General features: G+C 45.0%; 1 protein-coding gene across 6 annotated transcripts in view; it reads left to right on the forward strand.

Moving 5' to 3' along the window:
- CEP250 (centrosomal protein 250) overlaps positions 1-20,949 on the forward strand; it is a 54,689-nt gene that overhangs the window by 9,941 nt on the left and 23,799 nt on the right. For 3 of the 6 annotated variants that reach the window (XM_012804181.2, XM_023512203.1, XM_023512202.1), the window contains exons 4-18: positions 1,569-1,651; positions 1,877-2,042; positions 3,064-3,170; positions 3,401-3,652; positions 5,681-5,777; positions 7,646-7,747; positions 8,175-8,333; positions 8,861-9,039; positions 9,364-9,546; positions 13,153-13,297; positions 14,421-14,567; positions 15,498-15,728; positions 16,604-16,797; positions 17,017-17,144; positions 17,325-17,494. In XM_012804181.2, coding sequence (XP_012659635.1) covers positions 1,569-1,651; positions 1,877-2,042; positions 3,064-3,170; positions 3,401-3,652; positions 5,681-5,777; positions 7,646-7,747; positions 8,175-8,333; positions 8,861-9,039; positions 9,364-9,546; positions 13,153-13,297; positions 14,421-14,567; positions 15,498-15,728; positions 16,604-16,797; positions 17,017-17,144; positions 17,325-17,494 — 2,343 coding nt within the window. Of the gene's footprint in view, positions 1-1,568; positions 1,652-1,871; positions 2,043-3,063; positions 3,171-3,400; positions 3,653-5,353; positions 5,463-5,680; positions 5,778-7,645; positions 7,748-8,174; positions 8,334-8,860; positions 9,040-9,363; positions 9,547-13,152; positions 13,298-14,420; positions 14,568-15,494; positions 15,729-16,603; positions 16,798-17,016; positions 17,145-17,324; positions 17,495-20,949 lie in introns of those variants that run through there. The other 3 variants (XM_023512206.1, XM_023512204.1, XM_023512205.1) reach the window with 3 other exon arrangements.

Raw genomic sequence — 20,949 nt, forward strand, 5'->3', positions numbered from 1 at the left:
ACCTTAGGTGTATGTGGCTGGTGCCTTAGCCACTTGAGCCACAGACGCCCAGCCACCAGCCCTTAGTTCTAAGGATGAAAGGTAGCTTCAGGAGACTTAGATTGGTGGATTGTGGAATTACAGGGAAGAGGTGCATTTTTCCTCCAGCAGGTGTCAGTGTTTACCTGTCTTACCCTTTGTAGCAGGTTATATTTGTGCTGTTGTCTGGGTAGAACTGGCTTGGAAAAACCCATTTGCCTTTGTTCTAGCTACCTCTGGGCACCTTCTCACATTCCCCTAAAAAAAGTTCTCTCACAGGAAGGAAGGAACCAAGGCTTATTGAGCACCTTCTATGTACGCTAGGCACCAATAGGCACTGTTTGTACAGGTGGCCCCCGATTTAATGATGCTTCAGCCATGATTTTTCAGTTTTGTGATGGTGTGAAACTGTATGCCCTCAGTACACTCCTTGGGTTACGATGAGGTTATGTCTTAATAAACCCATCATTAAACTGAAAATATGGTAAGTTGAAAACATACTTTGAGGGGCAGCACCTGTGGCTCAATGGAGTAAGGCGCTGGCCCCATATACTGGAGGTGGTGGGTTCAAACCCAGCCCTGCCAAAAACTGCAAAAAAAAAAAGAAAACATACTTTGACATATGACATGTTCAACTTACGATGTGTTTATCAAGATGTAACCACATGATGAGTCAAGAAGTATCTGTAATTGTGTCATTTAATCCACAAAGCAATTTTCTGAGGATAATGACATCACTTTTGTTTTGTAGCTCAAGACATTGTAGCTCCAAGAATTTAACTAACTTCCCAAGATCCAAAATTAGTGTAGTAGAAGTAAAGGCTATTAGTGAAAGATATATCTGATCCTTTTTTTCTTTGGATACAGAGTCTTACTTTGTCACCTTTGGTAGAATGTTCTGATATCTTAGCTCACAGCAACCTCAAACTTTTAGACTCAAGCAATCCTGTTGTCTTAGCCTCCCAAGTAGCTGGGACTACAGGCACCCACTACAATGCCCAGCTATTTTTGGAGACAGGGTCTTGCTCTTGCTCAGGCTGGTCTCAAACCCATGAGCTCAGGCAATCCACCCATCTCGGCCTCCCAGAGTGCTATGGTTATAGGCATATCTGGCCCATGCTTTTTTTTTTTTTTTTTTAAACAATCCTTCCACCTCAGCCTCCCAAAGTGCTGAGCCACCAGGGTTGGCCTTGTTTTATGCTCCTTAATTGCAGATTGTTTTCACTACCAAAGGCCATCTTTCAGAAGAGGTCATTGGGGTGGCGCCTGTGGCTCAAAGGAGTAGGGCGCCGGCCCCATATGCTGGAGGTGGTGGGTTCAAACCCAGCCCTAGCCAAAAAAAAAAAAAACTGCAGAAGAGGTCATTGGTTCGCTTTTGGAGCAGGGGTATAGTGGATTTAATTTTAGGATGCAGTGATTGAGAAAAGAAGCATATTGCTGACAAATGGGAAAAAGAATAAAAAGAAAGTGGCTGCTATAGAAGGGAGCATCAGGGACCTGGTCTGAGTGATGTCCTCTTTGAAAGTAAGTAAAGTTTTGCTTTGGCACAGGGACCAATCCCTCAGAGGTGGGAAAGGGCGGAGGAGCCAAACCTGGAGCACGTGCTAATCCAATTGGAGGAGGAGCAACAGAGGTGATGAACCCCAAATTCTCTGACTTGGGTGACTGGCCAGTGGGTGGAGAAGGCTGATGGGAAACCTCTTCTTGAAGGCTAACATGGATCAGAGCCATAAGTCAGCCTTACCCCTCTAATTCCTAGCAATGGAAAATCCTTGTGATTGCCGTCTTAATTCCCAAGAGGTCCAACGGTTGGACCAGACCTTTATTTTGCACTTGCTTTTACCCCTCCCCAGTGCAGGTGTGAGAGTCTAGCAGAGGTGAACACCCAGCTTCGGCTGCACATGGAAAAAGCTGACGTGGTAAATAAAGCCCTTCGGGAAGATGTGGAAAAATTGACAGTGGACTGGATCCGGGCCCGGGATGAGCTAATGAGAAAGGAGAGCCAGTGGCGAATGGAGCAGGAGGTAGGAAAACCGGGGCTGGAACTGCAAGAGGAGGGCCAGTACTATGGACATTGCCCTGGTCAGTGCTGGAAGGGGTTAACTTCAGGACTTGGATGGAAACTGAACTGTCCCTGTTAGAGCCTCTGACCATCCTTACCTGCCCATGCTGGCAGCTTTGCCTTACTTAGGTCTTCCACTTAGTTCTGCTATTACCTGCCCACTCTAGGTTTTGCTGGCAGGCGGGGCATGACACACAAAGCAACTCTGTCCCTGCCAAAGTGACTAGCTTAGGTTTAGGTTTTTTTTTTTTAAAGACAGAATCTCACTTTATCGCCCTTGGTAGAGTGCCGTAGTGTCACAGCTCACAGTGACCTCCAACTCCTAGGCTTAGGCAATTCTCTTGCCTCAGCCTCCTGAGTAGCTGGGACTACAGTTGCCCACCACAGTGGCCAGCTATTTTTGTTGCAGCTTGGCCAGCGCTGGGCTGGAACTGCCACCCTCAGTATACGGGGCTGGCACCCTACCCACTGAGCCACAGGTACCGCCCAACTAGCTTAGGTTTTGATGGATCTGAAAGCTTGCTGGCCCCCTGGTCTGGAGGTCTACATGTCCTCCAGATGCTGAGGTAGATATTGAAATTGAATGAGGAAGTAAGACCAGTTTGGGGCTCTGGGGAATTTTCAGATCTCAGGTAAAGGAAACAAATGTTTCTTGAGCCTTTGCTCTATGCAAGGTGATTTTTATATATTATGCTATTTACTCCTCCCATAAGTCTGTAATGGCCTCATTTGTTAAGTAGCTACTATGTATCATTTTCTAATCCAGCCCAGAGGAAGACTGTGTACCATCCTAAGCCCTCTAACCTCTTGACTCCCATTGCCAAGTTTATTAAACCTTTTGGCATAACTTGAATAGACATTCATAACCTGTCCTGTAAGTCCCTCCTTCCTTACCCCCAGTAGTCAGAAGGAATCCAAAACTCTTATGTTGTCAAAAGATAGTCCTCTGCACTTTAGAGTGACCTGGGTTTCTGAACACACAGTTTTTCAAGGGCTACCTGAAAGGGGAGCATGGTCGCCTTCTCGGTCTATGGCGGGAGGTGGTCACCTTCCGACGCCACTTTCTGGAAATGAAGTCAGCTACTGACAGGTCAGTGAGGATAAGAAGGGAGGAGGTTTGCCCCTACAATTTTGGGCTCATGACAGTGGACTGCTGTAGAAGCGAGGATCGGGAGTGGGGTGGGTGGAAAAGTTGGTATTGTTGGGGGCTCAGAAGACTTTTCCCAGACCTGCTCCTCAGGATTCATTGAGGTTGTTCTCTCTCCATGCTGCCTTCCCTGGTCTGTATTGGAATCTGCTCTTTTCCTTGCTTGTATTCAGAGATCTGACAGAACTAAAGGCTGAGCACATGAGGCTATCAGGGACTCTGTTAACCTGTTGTCTACGCTTGACCATGGGAGCACAGTGTTGGGAATCTAATGGATCTGGGAAAATGGATGGGAGGGAGCCAGCCCAGTTGCTGCTGCTAATAGCCAAGACCCAGCAGCTGGAGAAGGAAGCCCATGAGAAGAGCCAAGAGTTATTACAGCTTAAGAGTCAAGGGGATCTGGAGAAGGCTGAACTTCAGGACCGGTAAGAGAGCCTTGGGGTGCCAGGAAGGATTTACTGAGGGAAAGATGACTCCCTCAGTGAGTTAGGAATAGGCAAGGGAGATGCCAAGAACATTTTTACTATGAGAAGGAAAAGAGATATTCCAGAGGTAATCTAGTTTGAAAATTGATGCCATAGCTGGGGCATGTTACTAACTCCCCCCAGACTATCCTGCAGCTCAGTTTCTCTCCTGCTGATTTATGACTATGTCCTCTATCAACACCAAACTACTTGTCATCCTCCGAGCAGCCAAGCTCTTCCGCACTTCCCTTTTTTTTTTTTTTTTTTTTTGACACAGAGTCTCATTATGTTGTCCGCAGCAGAGTGCAGTGGCATCACAGCTCACAGCAACCTCAAAATCTTGGGCTAAGTGATTCTTTTGCCTCAGCCTCCTGAGTAGCTGGGACTACAGGCACCAGCCACAATGCCCCACTATTTTTTGGTTGCATTTGCCATTGTTGTTTAGTAGGGCCGAGCTTGAACCCCCACCAGCGTTGGTGTGTTGTGGCCGGCGCCCTACTCACTGAGCTACAGGGGCCGAGCCAGTGCTTCCCTGTCTTCATACAAGCTGGCGTTAGCCTGAAATGCCTCCCTCCCTTTTCTCTCTGTCTTATCCTTCAAGACATAGTTGAAATGCCCCCTCTTCTATGAAGCCTTCTCTGACACCAGTAGCCTGCTAAGTAATGCCCCTGTTTTCTTTTTACCAGCTTGTTATGGCATTGATCTCCTTAATTATTTAGATTTCTTTTTTTTTTGGTTAGATTGTTTTAATTTGGGGATTATAGTGAAGTAGGTTTTTAAAAAATGGTGATAAGAAGGCAGGAACATACAGCCCCATTAAATCTCAGGGCAAAGTTTAGTTTATGCCTCATGACATAAACTAAAACATGACTAGGTTTCTGTCTTCACCTGTTGGTGGTATGCACAAATTGCAGGACTATTTTTTTTATTTTTGCTTTTTGAGACACCAAGAAACACAAAGAGATGATGTCTTAGTAAGTTTTATGTCTCTAGTGTTTTGCATTTCATATGCTATATAGTAAGATACTCCATAACTGTTCGTTGAATGATACTATAATTAAATAAATGACCATGCATGAATTAAGGCTCTTAGAGATAGTGGAGAATAAAATTATTAAGACTTTTTTTGTTTTTGGGACAGAGTCTCACCGTGTCACCTTTGGTAGAGTACCGTGGTGTCACAGCTCATAGCAACCTCAAACTCTTGGGCTTAAGCAATTCTCTTGCCTCAGCCTCCTGAGTAGCTGGGACTATAGGCCCCCACAGCAACACCCGGCTATTTTTTGGTTGCAGTTGTCATTGTTTTTTAGCAGGCCCAGGCTGGAACCTGCCAGTCTCCGTGTATATGGTTGGCGCCCTACTCACTGAGCTATGGGCACTGAACCAAATTATTAAGACTTTAAAAAAAATACAAATTCCTAGGTGATATTCATTCAAGAATATTTATCCACCCATGTAATACCAAGAGCAAAGCTCCATGATACATACTACAGTGTTAAGTGATAAAGATGTTTGGGGATTTCACTGGACATTGATGTTAATATCAAAAAGGTTGACCCTAATCTTCTCCAAATTACCCCCTCCTTTTTCCCTATCAGAGTCAGAATCTTGGGCTGGAGGGACCTTGGGACTATCCCATGTGGCAATTCTGATGTTCTTAATTGGCTTCAGGGTGCTTGACTTCAAGATCAAGCGAGGCCTGGAAGGGCCTGGGCCAGGGCTTTCCTTCAGCTCTCGGGCCCCCAGACACGTGTTCCAGCCCTGAGATGTGGTAAATGCCTGCATGTGTCTGAGTGGCTTTTTGCTTCCCTCTCAGTTGAAGGCTACAGCATCATGTGGTATTCAGGGAGTGCAGAGGGCTGGGGGTATCCAGGAGATTCTGGGAAGGCTGCAGGGGGAGTGTCTGTTATTGGGCTGGGGTGTGCCGCATAGTAGCTCTGTGCACATGGTTTGGCTGCCCAGGTGATGGTGCTGTGCTCTTCTCTTTAGGGTGACCGAGCTCTCTGTTCTGCTGACCCAGTCTCAGAAGCAAAATGAAGACTATGAAAAGATGGTAAAGGCTCTGAGAGAGACAATGGAGATCCTGGTACATGATCCTTTGTTCTGGAAAGGAATTGAGAATAGGCTTGTAGGTTCTTTGTCCTGTATGAAAAGATAGTGCACCAGTTAAATGTTCCTAGGTGAAATACTCTTAAGCTAAAAACTAAATTTTGACTGAATCTGAAAATTAATTAAATCATTCATTTATTCATTCAGTAAATATTAACTGTCGGGTGACGCCTGTGGCTCAAAGGAGTAAGGCACCAGCCCCATATGCTGGAGGTGGTGGGTTCAAACCCAGCCCCGGCCAAAGACTGCAATAAATAAATAAATAAATATTAACTGTCAACTATACCTACTGTATTCCGAGGGAAACTACAATGGCACATGTGTGTACTATGTCATAATTTGCATTATACATTAATGTATATTTAATGTATACATTAAGAATTATATTGATAAATTAGCAAGTCACTAGAAAGTGGATAGTGGAGAGATTAAAAACCTCTCTACCTGGTTATATGGGAAATAACTGAAGAGCATATGGCAGTGTTTAGCCTGGAGAAGAAAGGGCTTGAGGCCCTTCGAAGGTCCCTGAAGATGACGTGATTGCTGCCTTAACATATCTGGAGAACTGACAATAGGAAAAAGAGAGTTGACTCATTTAATGTTTTCTAGGGAAAAACCAGTCAGTGGCTTGAAGTTATAGGGTAGTAGAGTTTGTCTCCCAGCTAGAGCTGTTCAATATTTGAGCAGTCTGTTTTGTGAAGCAGTGAGGTTTTGGTCACTGGCTTAACATCTGCCAGGGGTGATATCCAAAGGATTCTCTCCAAGGTTGGATTTTAGAACCTCTGGCTTGATTCCATGTTTCCTTTTATCTTCATGAATTTTCAGATCTTACCTCTCAACCCCCATCCATATGCACACCCCTAGTTTTCTGATCTAAGCTGGGATCAACAGGGAGCCAGACTTGTTTGTGATTTTTTGATTATTTTTTATTAGAAATTTGCCAATTCAGAGATCAACAGGGTCAGGTGGTGTAAGTGAACAAAGCGGGTTCACTTGTAAGAATCCTGCTTTTCCAGTGCATCCAATTTAGTTTTCAATACTGCAGGGAACACTTAATCTCAGTATAAAGGATACCAGGAAGAGTGGTAGGGACTAACTGTCTCATCCAGAGGAGGCATCAACTTCAGTGAATTGTTGCCATGTAGGAATAGGGGCTGGAGGTGGCCCATATGTTAACTTTTTGAAAGAAGCCAGAAATATTTAAATATTTGTATTTAAAATCTTTCAATCTATGAATGTTATAGAGGCCAAATAAAACATAGCTGCAGGTCTATGTCTTTAGGCTTTCACTAACACAAATAGGATAGGAAGGAAGAAAGGAAATCTTGAGTCTTCAAGATTATTTCTAGCTTTGGGGCTAGAGGTGCCTCTTGTTTAGCCTTATGTCCAAGCATCACTTTACTGTGCAGATATAGCAGCCATACCCCACCCAATAACAGCTCACAGTTGTTGAACATTTGCCTCATGTCAGGCGCTATGTTGAGTAGTTTACATGCATTTTTTTTTCATTTAAGCTTCAAGATGTGAAGTAGTTGCTGTTAATTCTTCCTGTTTTAAAGAGAAGGAAGTTCAAAGAAGCATTTGCCTAAATGACCAAGCTAATGAATGACAGATCAAGAATTCTAATCTAGACAGTCCAATTTAGAAGTTGTAATCATTTTATCTAAAATCTTTTAATCACCACATGTCACAGTCTTTAGACTCCTTTGACAACAAGTAGCATTCATATGTGGTTAAGGAAAAAGTAGAGCTAACAGAACAGATAGAATGAGACTTTGAGGGGTTTGGAATTATAAGTCCTCTTTTGAGAGTTTGCTCTGAGGTTCTGTTGTGTTCCCTGTTCAGGAAACAAATCATGCAGAATTAATGGAGCATGAGGCATCTCTTAGTAGAAATGTCCAGGAGGAGAAGTTGTCTTTACAGCAGGTGATCAAGGATATAACCCAGGTACTGGAAAACCTCCTGTGCATGTCTCATTCCTCTCCCCAGGTCTTTGTATCCTCTCAGTCATGCTTAGATTTCTAGTCTCTAGGGTGTTTGGGCTTAGGGTCTTATGGGAGTACGTTCTCTGGGTATGTTTGAAGATTAGAACCCTAGGAGGTTCTTGTTTGATCACTGTCTGGTGGGCCAGGCCCCTTTCCTATTGCCAGCTGTAATTCTTAGGCAGAGCTGGAATCTGGTGTTTGCTACCTCAATAGCCTCTCCTTCCTTCTCGTCCTCAAAAAAGGAACCAGCCTCTTTTGCTCTCAGATATGCTCTTCATTACCTTTAGGGAGAGGACCTAAGAAGGAAAATGTCAGCTTTGTCCAGGCTGTAGTGTATGGACACTAGCACTTGATCAGTAGGGTGGTGACCCCACTGTGTTGGGTTTCAGGTCATGATGGAAGAAGGGGACAATATGGCCCAAGGCTCTGGTCACAAGAGCTCTTTGGAATTGAACTCTAGTGGCTTCTCCCAGTTTGATTCCCAGGCTCCAGACAAGACTCTTACTCTGGTGCGTTCAGTGCTGACTCAGAGACGCCAGGCTGTACAGGTGAGAACCCGCAGCATTCATCCTTAGTTATGAGGAGTGGATGTCTAAATTTATTTATGCCCCAGGTACCTCCCTAGCCTGGAGTGCCCCATTCTCTATGTTGACAAATTGTCAGTTATTTTGTCACTATCCAAAAGAATCTCTATGTCTTCCCAGTTGTCCTTATGAATAACCAGCACATTTTCTGTGCCAGTGGCATGCTTCATTTTGCATGTAGTCTTTGTATAGCACCATTCAAAGACTGGAGACCAGAGCCCTGGGAGAATATGGATAGGTACAACTCTGAGGGTCCCAGGTATACTTACCATCCCCTAATGCCACTGTATATTTGGAGATGATGAACTCTAAGACTCAGAGCCACAGAAACCTAATAACCTCTGGTCCTCTGTCTTCTCAACTGGTAACCTCTCTAGTTGCAACTTGCCCTGTAGCACCAGCCCCTAACCTCCTTGTCCATCCCCTTGACATCCCTCCTTTGCCCTTTCCTTCTTGCTCATCATCTGGTATCTATTGCTTTCCTTCCATAGGACCTAAGCCAGCAGCTTTCAGGCTGCCAAGAGGCTGTGAGCTGCTTGCAGCAGCAGCATAATCAGTGGGAGGAAGAGGGCAAAGCCTTGAGACAGCGGCTGCAGAAGCTCACTGGGGAGCGGGATACTCTGGCAGGGCAGACTGTGGACCTCCAAGGAGAGGTGGACTCTCTCAGCAAGTGAGCAGATGGGATGTCATCCCACCCTTCCACCCCTGTTCCCAGTCCTCATCCAGCCATTTTCCCACTTCATAGGATTTTTGGTTGGCTGATCCTGCTTTCCCTGAGACCTGGGGCTGTTCAGGGCTGCTTTACCTTGTGTTCTGCTGTTTCTGCCCAACAAATTATTGTGTCCTGGGTCTTTGTGATTATGAAAGAATGGTTCCTCACTTGAAAGGAAAGGTGGGATATTGAAAAGAAACAGGCACTTTTGACTCTGTGATGTCTGCTTCCAGCAGAGATTTTAGGTGCCATGATTTCTGCTCTCTGATCTCCATCTTCCAGGGAGCGAGGGCTCCTGCAGAAGGCCAGGGAAGAGCTGCAGCAGCAACTGGAGGTGCTGGAGCAGGAGGCGTGGCGCCTGCGAAGGACAAACATGGAGCTTCAGCTGCAGGGGGACTCCGCTCAGGGTGAGAAGGAGGAGCAGCAAGAAGAGCTGCACCTGGCTGTCCGGGAGCGGGAACGCCTGTAAGTAAACCATCTCCTCACTAGGGCTGGCCTTCCTTCATTGCACACCCTCCCCTAACTACTCCCCTCTACTGGAAAGTGGAGTACCCAGAAGCCTGGCATGTAGTGGGTTCAGATTAGCTTATTGCTTCTTCCTTTGCAGGACAAATACAGTAAGTTCTAGAAAAGTCAAGAAAGACTGCTGAGCCAAACCCATAGGGATGAGGCACTATGGGGAATACAGAAAAGATTATGACACAGGCCCTGATCTCAAGGACCTAGCAGTCTATTGGAGAAGACAGACAAGTAAACAACTGTGACATGAGGCGAGATAAAGTATGAGCTAAATAGAGCTTCAGGCCAGGTCCTTTGGGAACATAGGAGTAACAGTTACTGACGTCCAGGAAAAGCTTTACAGACTAAAGGATGGGCTTTGGTCTTAACCTGCTTCGACTGGTAGAGAACAGCAGAAAGGCTAAAGGAATAGCCCAGCAAAGAAAAGGAGCTGCAAGGTTCACGGTATGTTTGGGGCTAGCTAAAAGGTAGGATTTATACCAGAAAGTTGTGGGAAATAAGCTGGTCAAGAAAGGGAAATCCATTAAATGGAGAATACAGATGTTTTAACACAGTAAACTAAGAAGATGCCATGAAGGCTATGTTAACCAGTTGATGAAAATATTTCAAATTGTATATAAAACCAGCACATTGTACCACATGATTGCTTTAATATACACAGCTATGATTTAATTAAAAAAAAAGTTGGGGGGTGGAAATCCAGGCCACCACAGTGGCTCACGCCTGTAATCCTAGCACTCAGAGGCTGAGGCAGGAGTATTGCTTGAACTCATTCGGGGATTCAAGACTGGCCTGAGTAAAAGCGAGACCTCATCTTTACCAAAAATAGAAAAAATTAGCCAGCATGGTTGGTACTCACCTGTAACCCCAGCTACTTGAGAGGCTGAGGCAGGGGGATTGCTTGAGCCTAAGAGTTTCATGTTGCAGTGAGCTAAAATGATGCCATTGCACTTAGGGCATCAGAGTGAAACTCTGTCTCAAAAAAGGGAAATCCAAAGTAAAAGGACCTAGCTAATCAGTAAATTCCCCTATATGATGTCACAGAAGCAGCAAAGATTTTAGAGCTGAACAAAAGCTTGGTTTGAATTATGGCTCTGTCATTTAGAAAGATTATATTATTTGTAAAATATGGTGGGTAATACTTACCTTGAAGGATTGTTGGGAAAATTAGAGCAGTGTTTTGGAAAATGCCAACGTAAAACCTGGTATACTGACATATCTTTAATTACTGGGAGCAGGTGTCAGGCGTGGTGGCTCATATCTGTAATCCCTGCACTTTGGGAGGCCAAGGCAAGAGGATCACTTGAGGCCAAGAGTTGAGACCAATCTGAACAACTTAGAGAGACCCAGTCAAAAAATCAACAGGTGTAGTGGTATATGCCTGTAGGCTTAGCTTCTCTGAAGACTGAAGCAGGAGGATCACTTGGGCCCAGGAATTTGAGGTTGCAGTGAGTGATGATGATATCACTGCACTCTAGCCTAGACAACAGAACAAGACACTATCCCAGAAAAACAAATAAATAGCTGGGAGCATGGATGTATTTACTTCATATTTGGTAATGTATTTACTTCATATTTGCCCTCCTTCCTGGCGCATGCCTTGTAGGCCTGAAAAGTAGAAACTTGAGGCTCGGCGCCTATAGCTCAACCGGCTAAGGCGCCAGCCACGTACACTAAGGTGGCGGGTTCGAATCCCCAGCCGGGACCCGCCAAACAACAAGGATGGCTGCAACCAAAAAATAGCCGGGCGTTGTGGCGGGCGCCTGTGGTCCCAGCTACTTGGGAGGCGGAGGCAGGAGACTCGCTTGAGCCTAGGAGTTGGAGGTTGCTGTGAGCTGTAATGCCACGGCACTCTGCCCAGGGGGACAGCTTGAGGCTCTGTCTCAAAAAAAAAAAAAAAAAGTAGAAACTTGAAGGACTGACATATGTGTCATGACTTGTACTAGGAGCAGTATCACATGTACCAGAGGGTAGAGCAGACAATCTACAGAGATGATTATATATTTTTAAATTTGTCTCACTTGATAATATAATTGTATGATTCAAAAGTTAAAACTATTTTAAAGGTATACAGAGAAGTCTCATTCCCATTTGCACTTTCTTCATCCCATTTCCCGTCCTTATATAGGTAATCTTTTTTTTTTTTCCCTTTTCTTTTTTATTTTTTTGAGACAGAGTCTCACTTTGTCACCCTTGGTAGAGTGCCATGGCGTCATAGCTCACAAACTCAAACTCTTGGGCTTAAGCGATTCTCTTGCCTCCGCCTCCCAAGTAGCCAGGACTACAGGCTACTTGTTGGAGTTGTCATTGTTGTTTAGCTGGCCTAGGCTGGGTTCGAACCCACCAGCCTCAGTATATGTGGCTGGTGTCATAACCACTGTGCTAGGGTCACCGAGCCTAATCATTATTCATTATTTTTTTTAATTTTTAGAGAAAGGGTCTTGCCCTGTTACCGAGGCTGGGGTGCAGTGGTATGATCATAGTTGATTGCACCCAGAGCCAAGTTGGACTCAGGTGATTCTGCTGCCTCAGCCTCTTGAGTAACTGGGACTATGGACATGTGCCACCCTGTCCAGCTAATTTTTAAAATATTTTTGTAGAGACAGAATCTTGCTATATTGCCCAGGTTGGTCTCAACCTCCTGGCCTCAAGTAGTCCTCCTGCCTTGGCCTCCCAAAGTACTGGGATTATCCAGGCACAGTGGCTCACGCCTATAATTCTAGTACTCTGGGAGGCCAAGGCAGATGGATCACCTGAGCTCAGGAGTTTGAGACCAACCTGAGCAAAAGCAAGACCCTGTCTCTAAAAAATAGCTGGGTGTTGTGGCAGGTGCTTGTACTCTCAGCTATTTGGGAGGCTGAGGCAAAAGGATTACTTGAGCCCAAGAGTTTGAGGTTGCTGTGAGCTATGACGCCATGGCACTCTATCAAGGGTGACAAAATGAGACTCCATCCCCAAAGTACTGGGATTACAGGCATGAACCACTATGCTTGGGCAGTATTAATTAATTTCTTGTTTATGTTACCAGTACTACTTCATGCAAATATAAGCATATATTCTTCCTTTCTTTTTTTTCTTTTTTTTTTTTTTGAGACAGTGCCTCAAGCTGTCCCCCTGGGCAGAGTGCCGTGGCATTACAGCTCACAGCAACCTCCAACTCCTAGGCTCAAGCGAGTCTCCTGCCTCCGCCTCCCAAGTAGCTGGGACCACAGGCGCCCGCCACAACGCCCGGCTATTTTTTGGTTACAGCCATCATTGTTGTTTGGCGGGTCTGGGCTGGGGATTCGAATCCACCACCTTAGGTGTATGTGGCTGGCGCCTTATCCGGTTGAGCTATAGGCGCCAAGCCTATTCTTCCTTTCTTGCATAAAAGGTAGTTCATTATATATACGATTCTATACCTTGCTTTTTTTCACTTGAAATGCCTTAGAGATCTTTCCTTATCAGTTTTTGGAGACCTTCCTCATTCTGTTGCATAGCAAAGGTAATTACCGTTTGGGTCATAGCCAGTCCCTAAGACTTCCTCTAGACTCCTCTCCTTCCCTTCTTAAGTCAGGAGATGCTGGTGGGCCTGGAAGCCAAGCAGTCAGAATCACTCAGTGAACTGATCACTCTTCGGGAAGCCTTGGAGTCAAGTCGCCTAGATGGGGAGTTGCTACGGCAAGAGCAAACAGAAGTGACTGCAGCGCTGGCTAGGGTGCGTGGGCCTCCTCTTCTTACTTTCTGGGTAGGCAGCTTAAAATGGTGTGTTCCCCGGAAAGGACCATCAGACTGCTTCATTCTTCACCTTCAAGCCATAACTCCTCATATTTCTTTCCTCAGTTACTGGTCTATTTCTGGGTCCTCCCCCTCCAACGTGCCCTCTGTATTCGAATTAGACTGCATTTTCCAAAGTATAAGTTTTTATACTTTATACTAGTATATTATGTCATTCTCTTAAAACCATTCAATGGCTGTCTAGTTTTGTGGTGCCACATTAATTAGCCCTTTGTTGGCCAGAACCAATGGCTCATGCCTATAATCCTAGCACTATGGGAGGCCAAGGTGGGAATATCACTTGAGGTTAGGAGTTCAGGACCAACCTGAGCAAGAGTGAGACCCCCATCTCTACTCAATATAAAAAAATTAGCCAGATGTGATGGCATGTGCCTGTAGTCCCAGTCACTTGGGAGGCTGAGGCAGAAGGATCACTTGAGCTCAGGAGTTTGAGGTTGCAGTGAGCTGTGATTATTCCACTGTACTCTAGCCAGGGCAATAAAGTGAGACTTCATCTCAAAAATAAAACAACAACAAAAAACCTCTGTCATCTGTCTCAAACTGTGTTTTTAGCCTTTCCATTTCAAAACCCCATCCTGACTCCTCATATCCTTTGCTCCTGCCACATCTCATTCTCAGTTATACCATGTTCTTTCGTGACCCTAATACTTTGCTCTACTTTTCCCTTTTCCTGGACTGCTTCTTTCCTCCCCCTTTAACTGCAAACTGTTCCTCACTTCTCAATACCCAATGTAATTGTCATTTCCTCTATCAGCCATTTTTGACTCTTTGAGTTCCCAGAGCACTTAGTGCTTACATTTTCTATGATGTCTTTACAATTATAGTTGTTTATGCATTCTTATATCCATATATTTATAAAATGAGCTCCTGTCTTACTCTTTAATCAATGAATGAATGAAGGGAAAACTTGTTTAGAATGTATGAGAGGGAATGGAGTGTTAACTGATCTTCATACAAAAAAAGCAATGGGTATTGGGAATGTGAACTGTTTATTGTTGCATAAAAACTGGAAACGTGAAACTCTTTGACCCTCTTGTTTTTAGGCAGAGCAGTCAATTGCAGAGCTGTCGAGTTCTGAGAACAGCCTGAAGGCAGAAGTAGCTGATCTTCGGGCAGCAGCTGTCAAACTCAGTGCCTTAAATGAGGCTTTAGCCTTAGATAAAGTTGAACTGAACCAGCAGCTTCTCCAGGTGAGCAAGGATTTCCCTGGTCCTTGAAGTAAGGTGGTCCCTGATTGAGCACAAGCCAGGGACAGGTGAAGCTGATGCCCGTGGCTGGGCAGAGTCCTTAAAGCAGTGGTTCTCAACCTTCCTAATGCCGTGATATATTTTCATTGTTACAAAGGAGTCACAACCCACTGGTTGAGAACCGCTGCCTTAAAGGATCAGCCCAAGATAGATCAGCTCCAAAAGGTGGTTCTGAAATGAGCAAAAGGAACATTTACAGTTCAGAGGAGAGCAAAGAATATATGGATTAGGCTTAGCCATTAGAAATATTCCCTTTCCACAATAAAGGTAGAACTACCTTTGGCCCTTCAGGGAAAATCACCAGGGCTGAGAAGTGGCCCATGCCCTCTGGAAGGAAGACTAGGTTTTTTTTGTTGTTGGGGATTTTTTTGCAGTTTTTGACTGGGGCTGGGTTTGAACCCACCACCTCCAGTATATGGGGCCAGTGCCTTACTCCTTTGAGCCACTCGCACCCCTCAGGAAGACTAGGTTTTTAATCCCATTGGGTGAGATAATAGTAATCACCAGAAAAAGATGTACTGAAGAGCCTAAATCCCAAAGAATCTTCTCTATAGGTTACAAATTTAATTTATAATTTTAGCAAGGTAAACTTGCTATCCCTGTGCCCTTCAGTCCCAGAGATGTCCTGTATTCTGTTATTCTGAATTCTTCGAGAGAAGGATTTTGCCTCCTATATTTTTGTCCCCAGTATCCAGCCTGCCTAGTACCTCGAATATAGGCACTAAATCATATGAATGGATTGTCCTCCTCTGGACATGGATCCGTTTAGAGAACAGATTCTTACCTCGCTTGGATTTCAGTCTCTTACTTGATCCCTAAACTGTAACCGTTTGTCTTTGATGTCCTGTACTCCCTTCCCTCTTTGGTCAGTAGTTAGAGCAAGAGAACCAGACTGTGTGCAGCAGAATGGAAGCAGCAGAGCAGGCAAGAAACGCTTTGCAGGTGGACCTGGTGGAGGCAGAGAAGAGCAGGGAAGCCCTGTTGGAAGAGAAAACTCACCTGGAGGCTCAGCTGCAGAAAGTGGAGGAGACTGGGGTTGAGCTACAGGCAGATCTTAGGGGAATCCGAGAAGAGAAGGAAGAAATTCAAAAGAAACTAAACGAGGTGAGAAAGCAAAACTGACACCATCACGTTCAGATGTAATACATGCTTATTGTGAAAAATTAAAACATTATAGGAACAATTTATAAAGTAAAAATGTCTTGCTTCCTAGAAATAACGAGCATTACTAGCTTGCAGTATATCATCCAATTTTTTAGAAGAATTTCTACAGGATGCCTTTATTGATTTCCTGCTACCATATACCCCCTAGTTTGAATTAGGTGCTTCTCCTATATGCTCTGTTTAGCACTTCATGCTTATTTGACCACTACACCCTTCATACTATATTTATCTATTTACTTATCTCCACCATTAGACCAGAAGTCCCTTGAAAGCAAGGCTCTTGTCTTACTTGTTTTTATTCTTCCAGCTTTTAGCACAGTATCTATCAGTGGCTCAGTAAATCTTTTCCTGAACCAATGAATCACCTGGCTCAAAGGTCATCTTTCTTCTCTACCAAACCTCTCATTGCCCTAATAATCATTGCCCTTCTCAGAGTCCCTTTCTCGGGACACTGATCACTTTCTTCCTGGTATTATGGGTATATCTTCTCAAAACTAGAGCTTTTTGCCTTCTAAGCTGTTGACCTTCCCCCACAAAAAAAAAACAAAAAACAGAAAAACTAGAGCTTCTTAGGGTCAGGTCCTTTGCTATCTCTAGCACAGGATCTTGCTCATAGGGAAACATTCTTCCTGGGCTGGAAGCTCTATGGGTTGATCAGGGAAAGAGATAAATGCCACTTGGTATTGAGTGGGTGATGCTCAGGGCTCACAGAGCTGGGTCTGAAATCCCCCAAGAACCAGTGGCCCTAACCTGGTAGTAGTAGCCCCTGGGGGATCCTGCCTCTGCTCTGTATCTCACTGATTTCTTCCTTTCAGGCACGCCACCAGCAGGAGGCAGCCATAGCTCAGCTGGAGCAGTTGCATCAGGAGGCCAAGCGACAGGAAGAAGTGCTTGCCAGGGCAGTCCAGGAGAAGGAGGCCCTAGTCCGAGAGAGGGCGGCTCTGGAGGTGCGGCTGCAGGCCATGGAGCGGGACCGGCAGGACTTTGCTGAACAAGTACTAGAGCTCAGGTAGGACCCAGACCCAGAGCAGCCGAGCACACAGATTTGCAAGCCAAGAGGTAGCCAAGCTTAGCTCCCTGTGTAAGTATGTGGGTTCTAAATTAGTTATGAATTTATAATTAACCCCCCTAACTTCTCCGTGGAGCCAGTACTTAGAACCCACCTCCTCTTGAGGAAGGGTAAAGAGCTTGATGGGTAAGAACTCTTCCTGATTCCTGAACCTCACAGCTCAGCCAAGGAGCTACTGGAGAGCAGTCTATTTGAAGCCCAACAACAAAACTCTGTGATAGAGGTCATCAAGGGGCAGCTGGAAGTCCAAATTCAAACTGTCACTCAAGCCAAGGAGGTAATCCAAGGTGAGAACCCACCAAGGTGGGGCAAGAAGGCAGTGTGGGAGGTTATTAGAGGTCCTTATCCAGCCAGGCTCAGAGCCTCTGAGTTAGTTGCTCAGGAGGCAGGGAGAAGAAGGAGAATATTATTAGGAGAAAGGACTGAGGCAGAGACCCAGAGGCCTGACCCAGTCCCTGGTATCCTAGGGGAAGTGAGGTGCCTGAAGCTGGAACTGGACACTGAACGGACCCAGGCAGAACAGGACCGGGATACGGCAGCGAGACAGCTGGCCCAGGCTGAGCAAGAGGGACAGATTGCCCTGGAGCAACAGAAGGTGGCCCACAAGGAGGAGGTGAACCAGCTTCGGGAAAAATGGGTAGGTGGTGGATGTGGCTGGGGGACGGGAGAGACAGGCATGGCCTTTAGTGAGTGCTCCACCTCCTGACTTGTGGTCCAGATACTGCTGCTTATTAGGGTGAAAATTGGTCACCAAGGTATAAAATCCAGCTTCTAGCCATTAAATGAATTAATATATGGAAAACAATAAGAATAGTTCCTGGTACATAATGAGCTCTGTATCTATATTAACTTTTATTATTGATATTGTTTTGGTGTGTACAAAGAATTAAGAGAGGACCCTGGGATTTAGGACTTTTTTTGGAGACAGTCTCACTCCGTGCCCTGGGTAGAGTGCCATGGTGTCATAACTCACAACAACCTCAAACTCTTGGGCTTAAGCCTTAGCCTCCCAAGTAGCTGGGACTACAGATGCCTGCCACAATGCCCACCTAGTTTTTCTATTTTTAGTAGAGACAGGGTCTCGCTCTTGCACATGCTGGTCTTGAACTCCTGAGCTCAGGCAATCCACCTACCTCAGCCTCCCAGAGTGCTAGGATTACAGTGAGCCACTGAGTCACTGCACCCAGGCACTGTGACTCACCCAGTGTGAGCCACTGCACCCAGCCAATTCAGGCTTATTAAATTGGCCTCAAGATATAAATGGGGCAGAGGAATATCTTGGATGCATTCTTTCTCAATTCAGAACTGTGTTTCTTTTGTTTTTTACTTACATAACTTAGTGTCCATTTGCTTTATTGCAATTTTCATTGTATTTTGTATTTCTTTCTTCTTTTTTTTTTTTGAGACGGAGCCTCAAGCTATCCCCCTGGGTAGAGTGCCATGGCATCACGCTCACAGCAACCTCCAACTCCTGGGCTCAAGCGAGTCTCCTGCCTCCGCCTCCCAAGTAGCTGGGACCACAGGCGCCCGCCACAACGCCCGGCCATTTTTTGGTTGCAGCCATCATTGTTGTTTGGCAGGCCCGGGCTGGGGATTTGAACCCACCACCTTAGGTGTATGTGGCTGGCGCCTTAGCCACTTGAGCCACAGGCGCCGAGCCTTGTATTTATTTCTATGGTGTTAAGTTATTTGTCTGCCTTTTTATATCTTTTAGGGAGAGGAAATCACCTTTCCTAACTTCTTTTAAAGGGTTAAATTGGATAGTTATGTTGTATTTTTTCCTCCCTGCAACTTTGGATGAGATAAAATTTTAAAAAATTAGGGTGGCACCTGTGGCTCAGCAAGTAGGGTGCCAGCCCCATATACCGAGGGTGGTGGGTTCCAACCCGGCCTCTGGCCAAACTGCAACCCAAAAATGGCCGAGCGTTGTGGCAGGTGCCTGTAGTCTCAGCTATTTGGGAGGCAGAGGTAGAAGAATCGCTTAAGCCCAAGGGCTGGAGGTTGCTATGAGCTGTGACACCAAGGCACTCTACTGAGGGCAACAAAGTGAGACTGTCTCAAAAAAAAGTCATAATAAAATAAAAAAAAAATTCCGTGTTTACCTTTAATATTTTAAAATATATACTTAATACAGTATCAAATCAGTCGGTGTTTTTACACTTTTCCTGAATGACACAAGGGTCTTAAGAGCATTTTACGTGCCTTTGCTCCTCCCTGATTTATGTGTTATTTTGTTCCATGTGTTTAGTTCTAACTAGTTTAACATTGCAAACTGTGCAAATTTTATTATTTTATACAGTCAATATTTGTTTAGGTGCAGTTATAAATTTGCAGATGTTTTGTTCACCATTCCTTATTGGATTGATGTTCCTTCTGCCTGAAGTAGGATTTCCTTTGATGAGGGTCTGTTGGCAGTTAATTGAAAATGTTTTTGTTTTGCTTTTATTCTTGAAAGGTATTTTCACTGTGTGCAAAACTCATATTTAAGATTCTAGCATGACAGTTATTTCTCTGAAGATTGTTGGTATTGAGAAGTTAGCTCTCAGTTTAATTGTGTTGCAATTTCTCTTCTTTTTTTTTTTTTTTTTGAGACAGAATCTTATTTTGTCTCCCTGGGTAGAGTATCATGGTGTCACAGCTCACAACAACCTCAGACTCTTGGGTTCAAATGATCTTCTTGCCTCAGCCTCCTTAGTAGCTGAGACTACAGTTGCCCACCACAATGCTCAGCTATTTTTAGAGACAAAGTCTTGCTCTTGCTCAGTCTGGTCTCAAACCTATCAGCTTGAGGCCACTCACCTCGGCTTCCCAGAGTGCTAGGATTACAGACATGAGCCACTGCACCCAGCCTCTTATATAATTCTTATATGTTATCTCTTCAAATATAGCCTCTTTCCTACTTCTCTTTTTCTGTACTCTGTTTTGTTGTATGTTAGACCTTCTTATTCTATCCACCATGTATCTTTCTTTTTTTTTGAGACAGAGTCTCACTATGTAACCCTTGATAGAGTGCTGTGACATCACAGCTCACAGCAACCTCAAACTCTTGGGCTTAAGTGATTCTCTTGCTTCAGCCTCCCAGTAGTTGGGACTACAGGCATCTGCCACCACACACAGCTATTTTTTTGTTATTGTTGTCATTGGTTTTTGTTTTGTTTTGTTTTGTTTTGAGACAGAGCCTCAAGCTGTCCCTCTGGGTAGAGTGCCGTGGCACACAGCTCACAGCAACCTCCAACTCCTGGGCTCAAGCCAGTCTCCTACCTCAGCCTCCCAAGTAGCTGGGACCATAGGTGCCCGTCACAACACCTGGCTATTTTTTGGTTGCAGCTGTCATTGTTTGGCGGGCCCAGGCTGGATTCAAACTCGCCACCTTAGGTGTACGTGGCTGGCGCCTTAGCCACTTGAGCCACAGGCGCTGAGCCTGTTGTCACTGTTGTTTAGCAGGCCCTGGCCAGGTTCGAACCCACCGACCCCAGTGCATGTGGCTGGCGCCCTAACCACTGAGCTACGGGCACTGTTTGAGACAGAGTTTTACTTTATTGGCCTAGGTAAAGTGCCGTGGCGTCATAGGCTCACAGCAACCTAAAATTCCTGAACCCAGGAGTTTTTGAGGTTGCTATGAGCAATGATGCCACTGCACTCTAGCCAGGGTGACAGAGTGAGACTGTCTTGAAAGAGCTTTAACACTTGTAATCCTAACATTACAGGTGAGAGGGTGAGGCATGTCGATTGCCTGAGCTCACAGGTTCAGAATTAGCCTGAGCAAGAGTGAGACCTCGTCTCTAAAAATAAGACATTGTGAGGGGTGAGGGGCACCTATAGTCCCCGCTACTTGGGAGGCTCAGGCAAGAGAATCACTTGAGCCCAAGAGTTTGAGGTTGCCATGATGTCATGCTACTCTACCAAGGGCGACAAAATGAGACTCTGTCTCAAAAAAATTAAAGAAGGTTTTAGGAGGAGCTGAAATGCTAGCGGTGTTCCATTAAATGAATTGATAACCACAAATTTATAAGCATTTTAAAAGAAAAGTACAAGAACTACTAATACAATGATGAAACTAGCTATTGTATACTGACTGCCTGCAGTATACCA

This window comes from Otolemur garnettii, unplaced genomic scaffold, assembly GCF_000181295.1.
Source record: "Otolemur garnettii isolate 467f Iridium unplaced genomic scaffold, OtoGar3 scaffold00025, whole genome shotgun sequence".
In the NCBI taxonomy this organism is placed as follows: domain Eukaryota; kingdom Metazoa; phylum Chordata; class Mammalia; order Primates; family Galagidae; genus Otolemur; species Otolemur garnettii.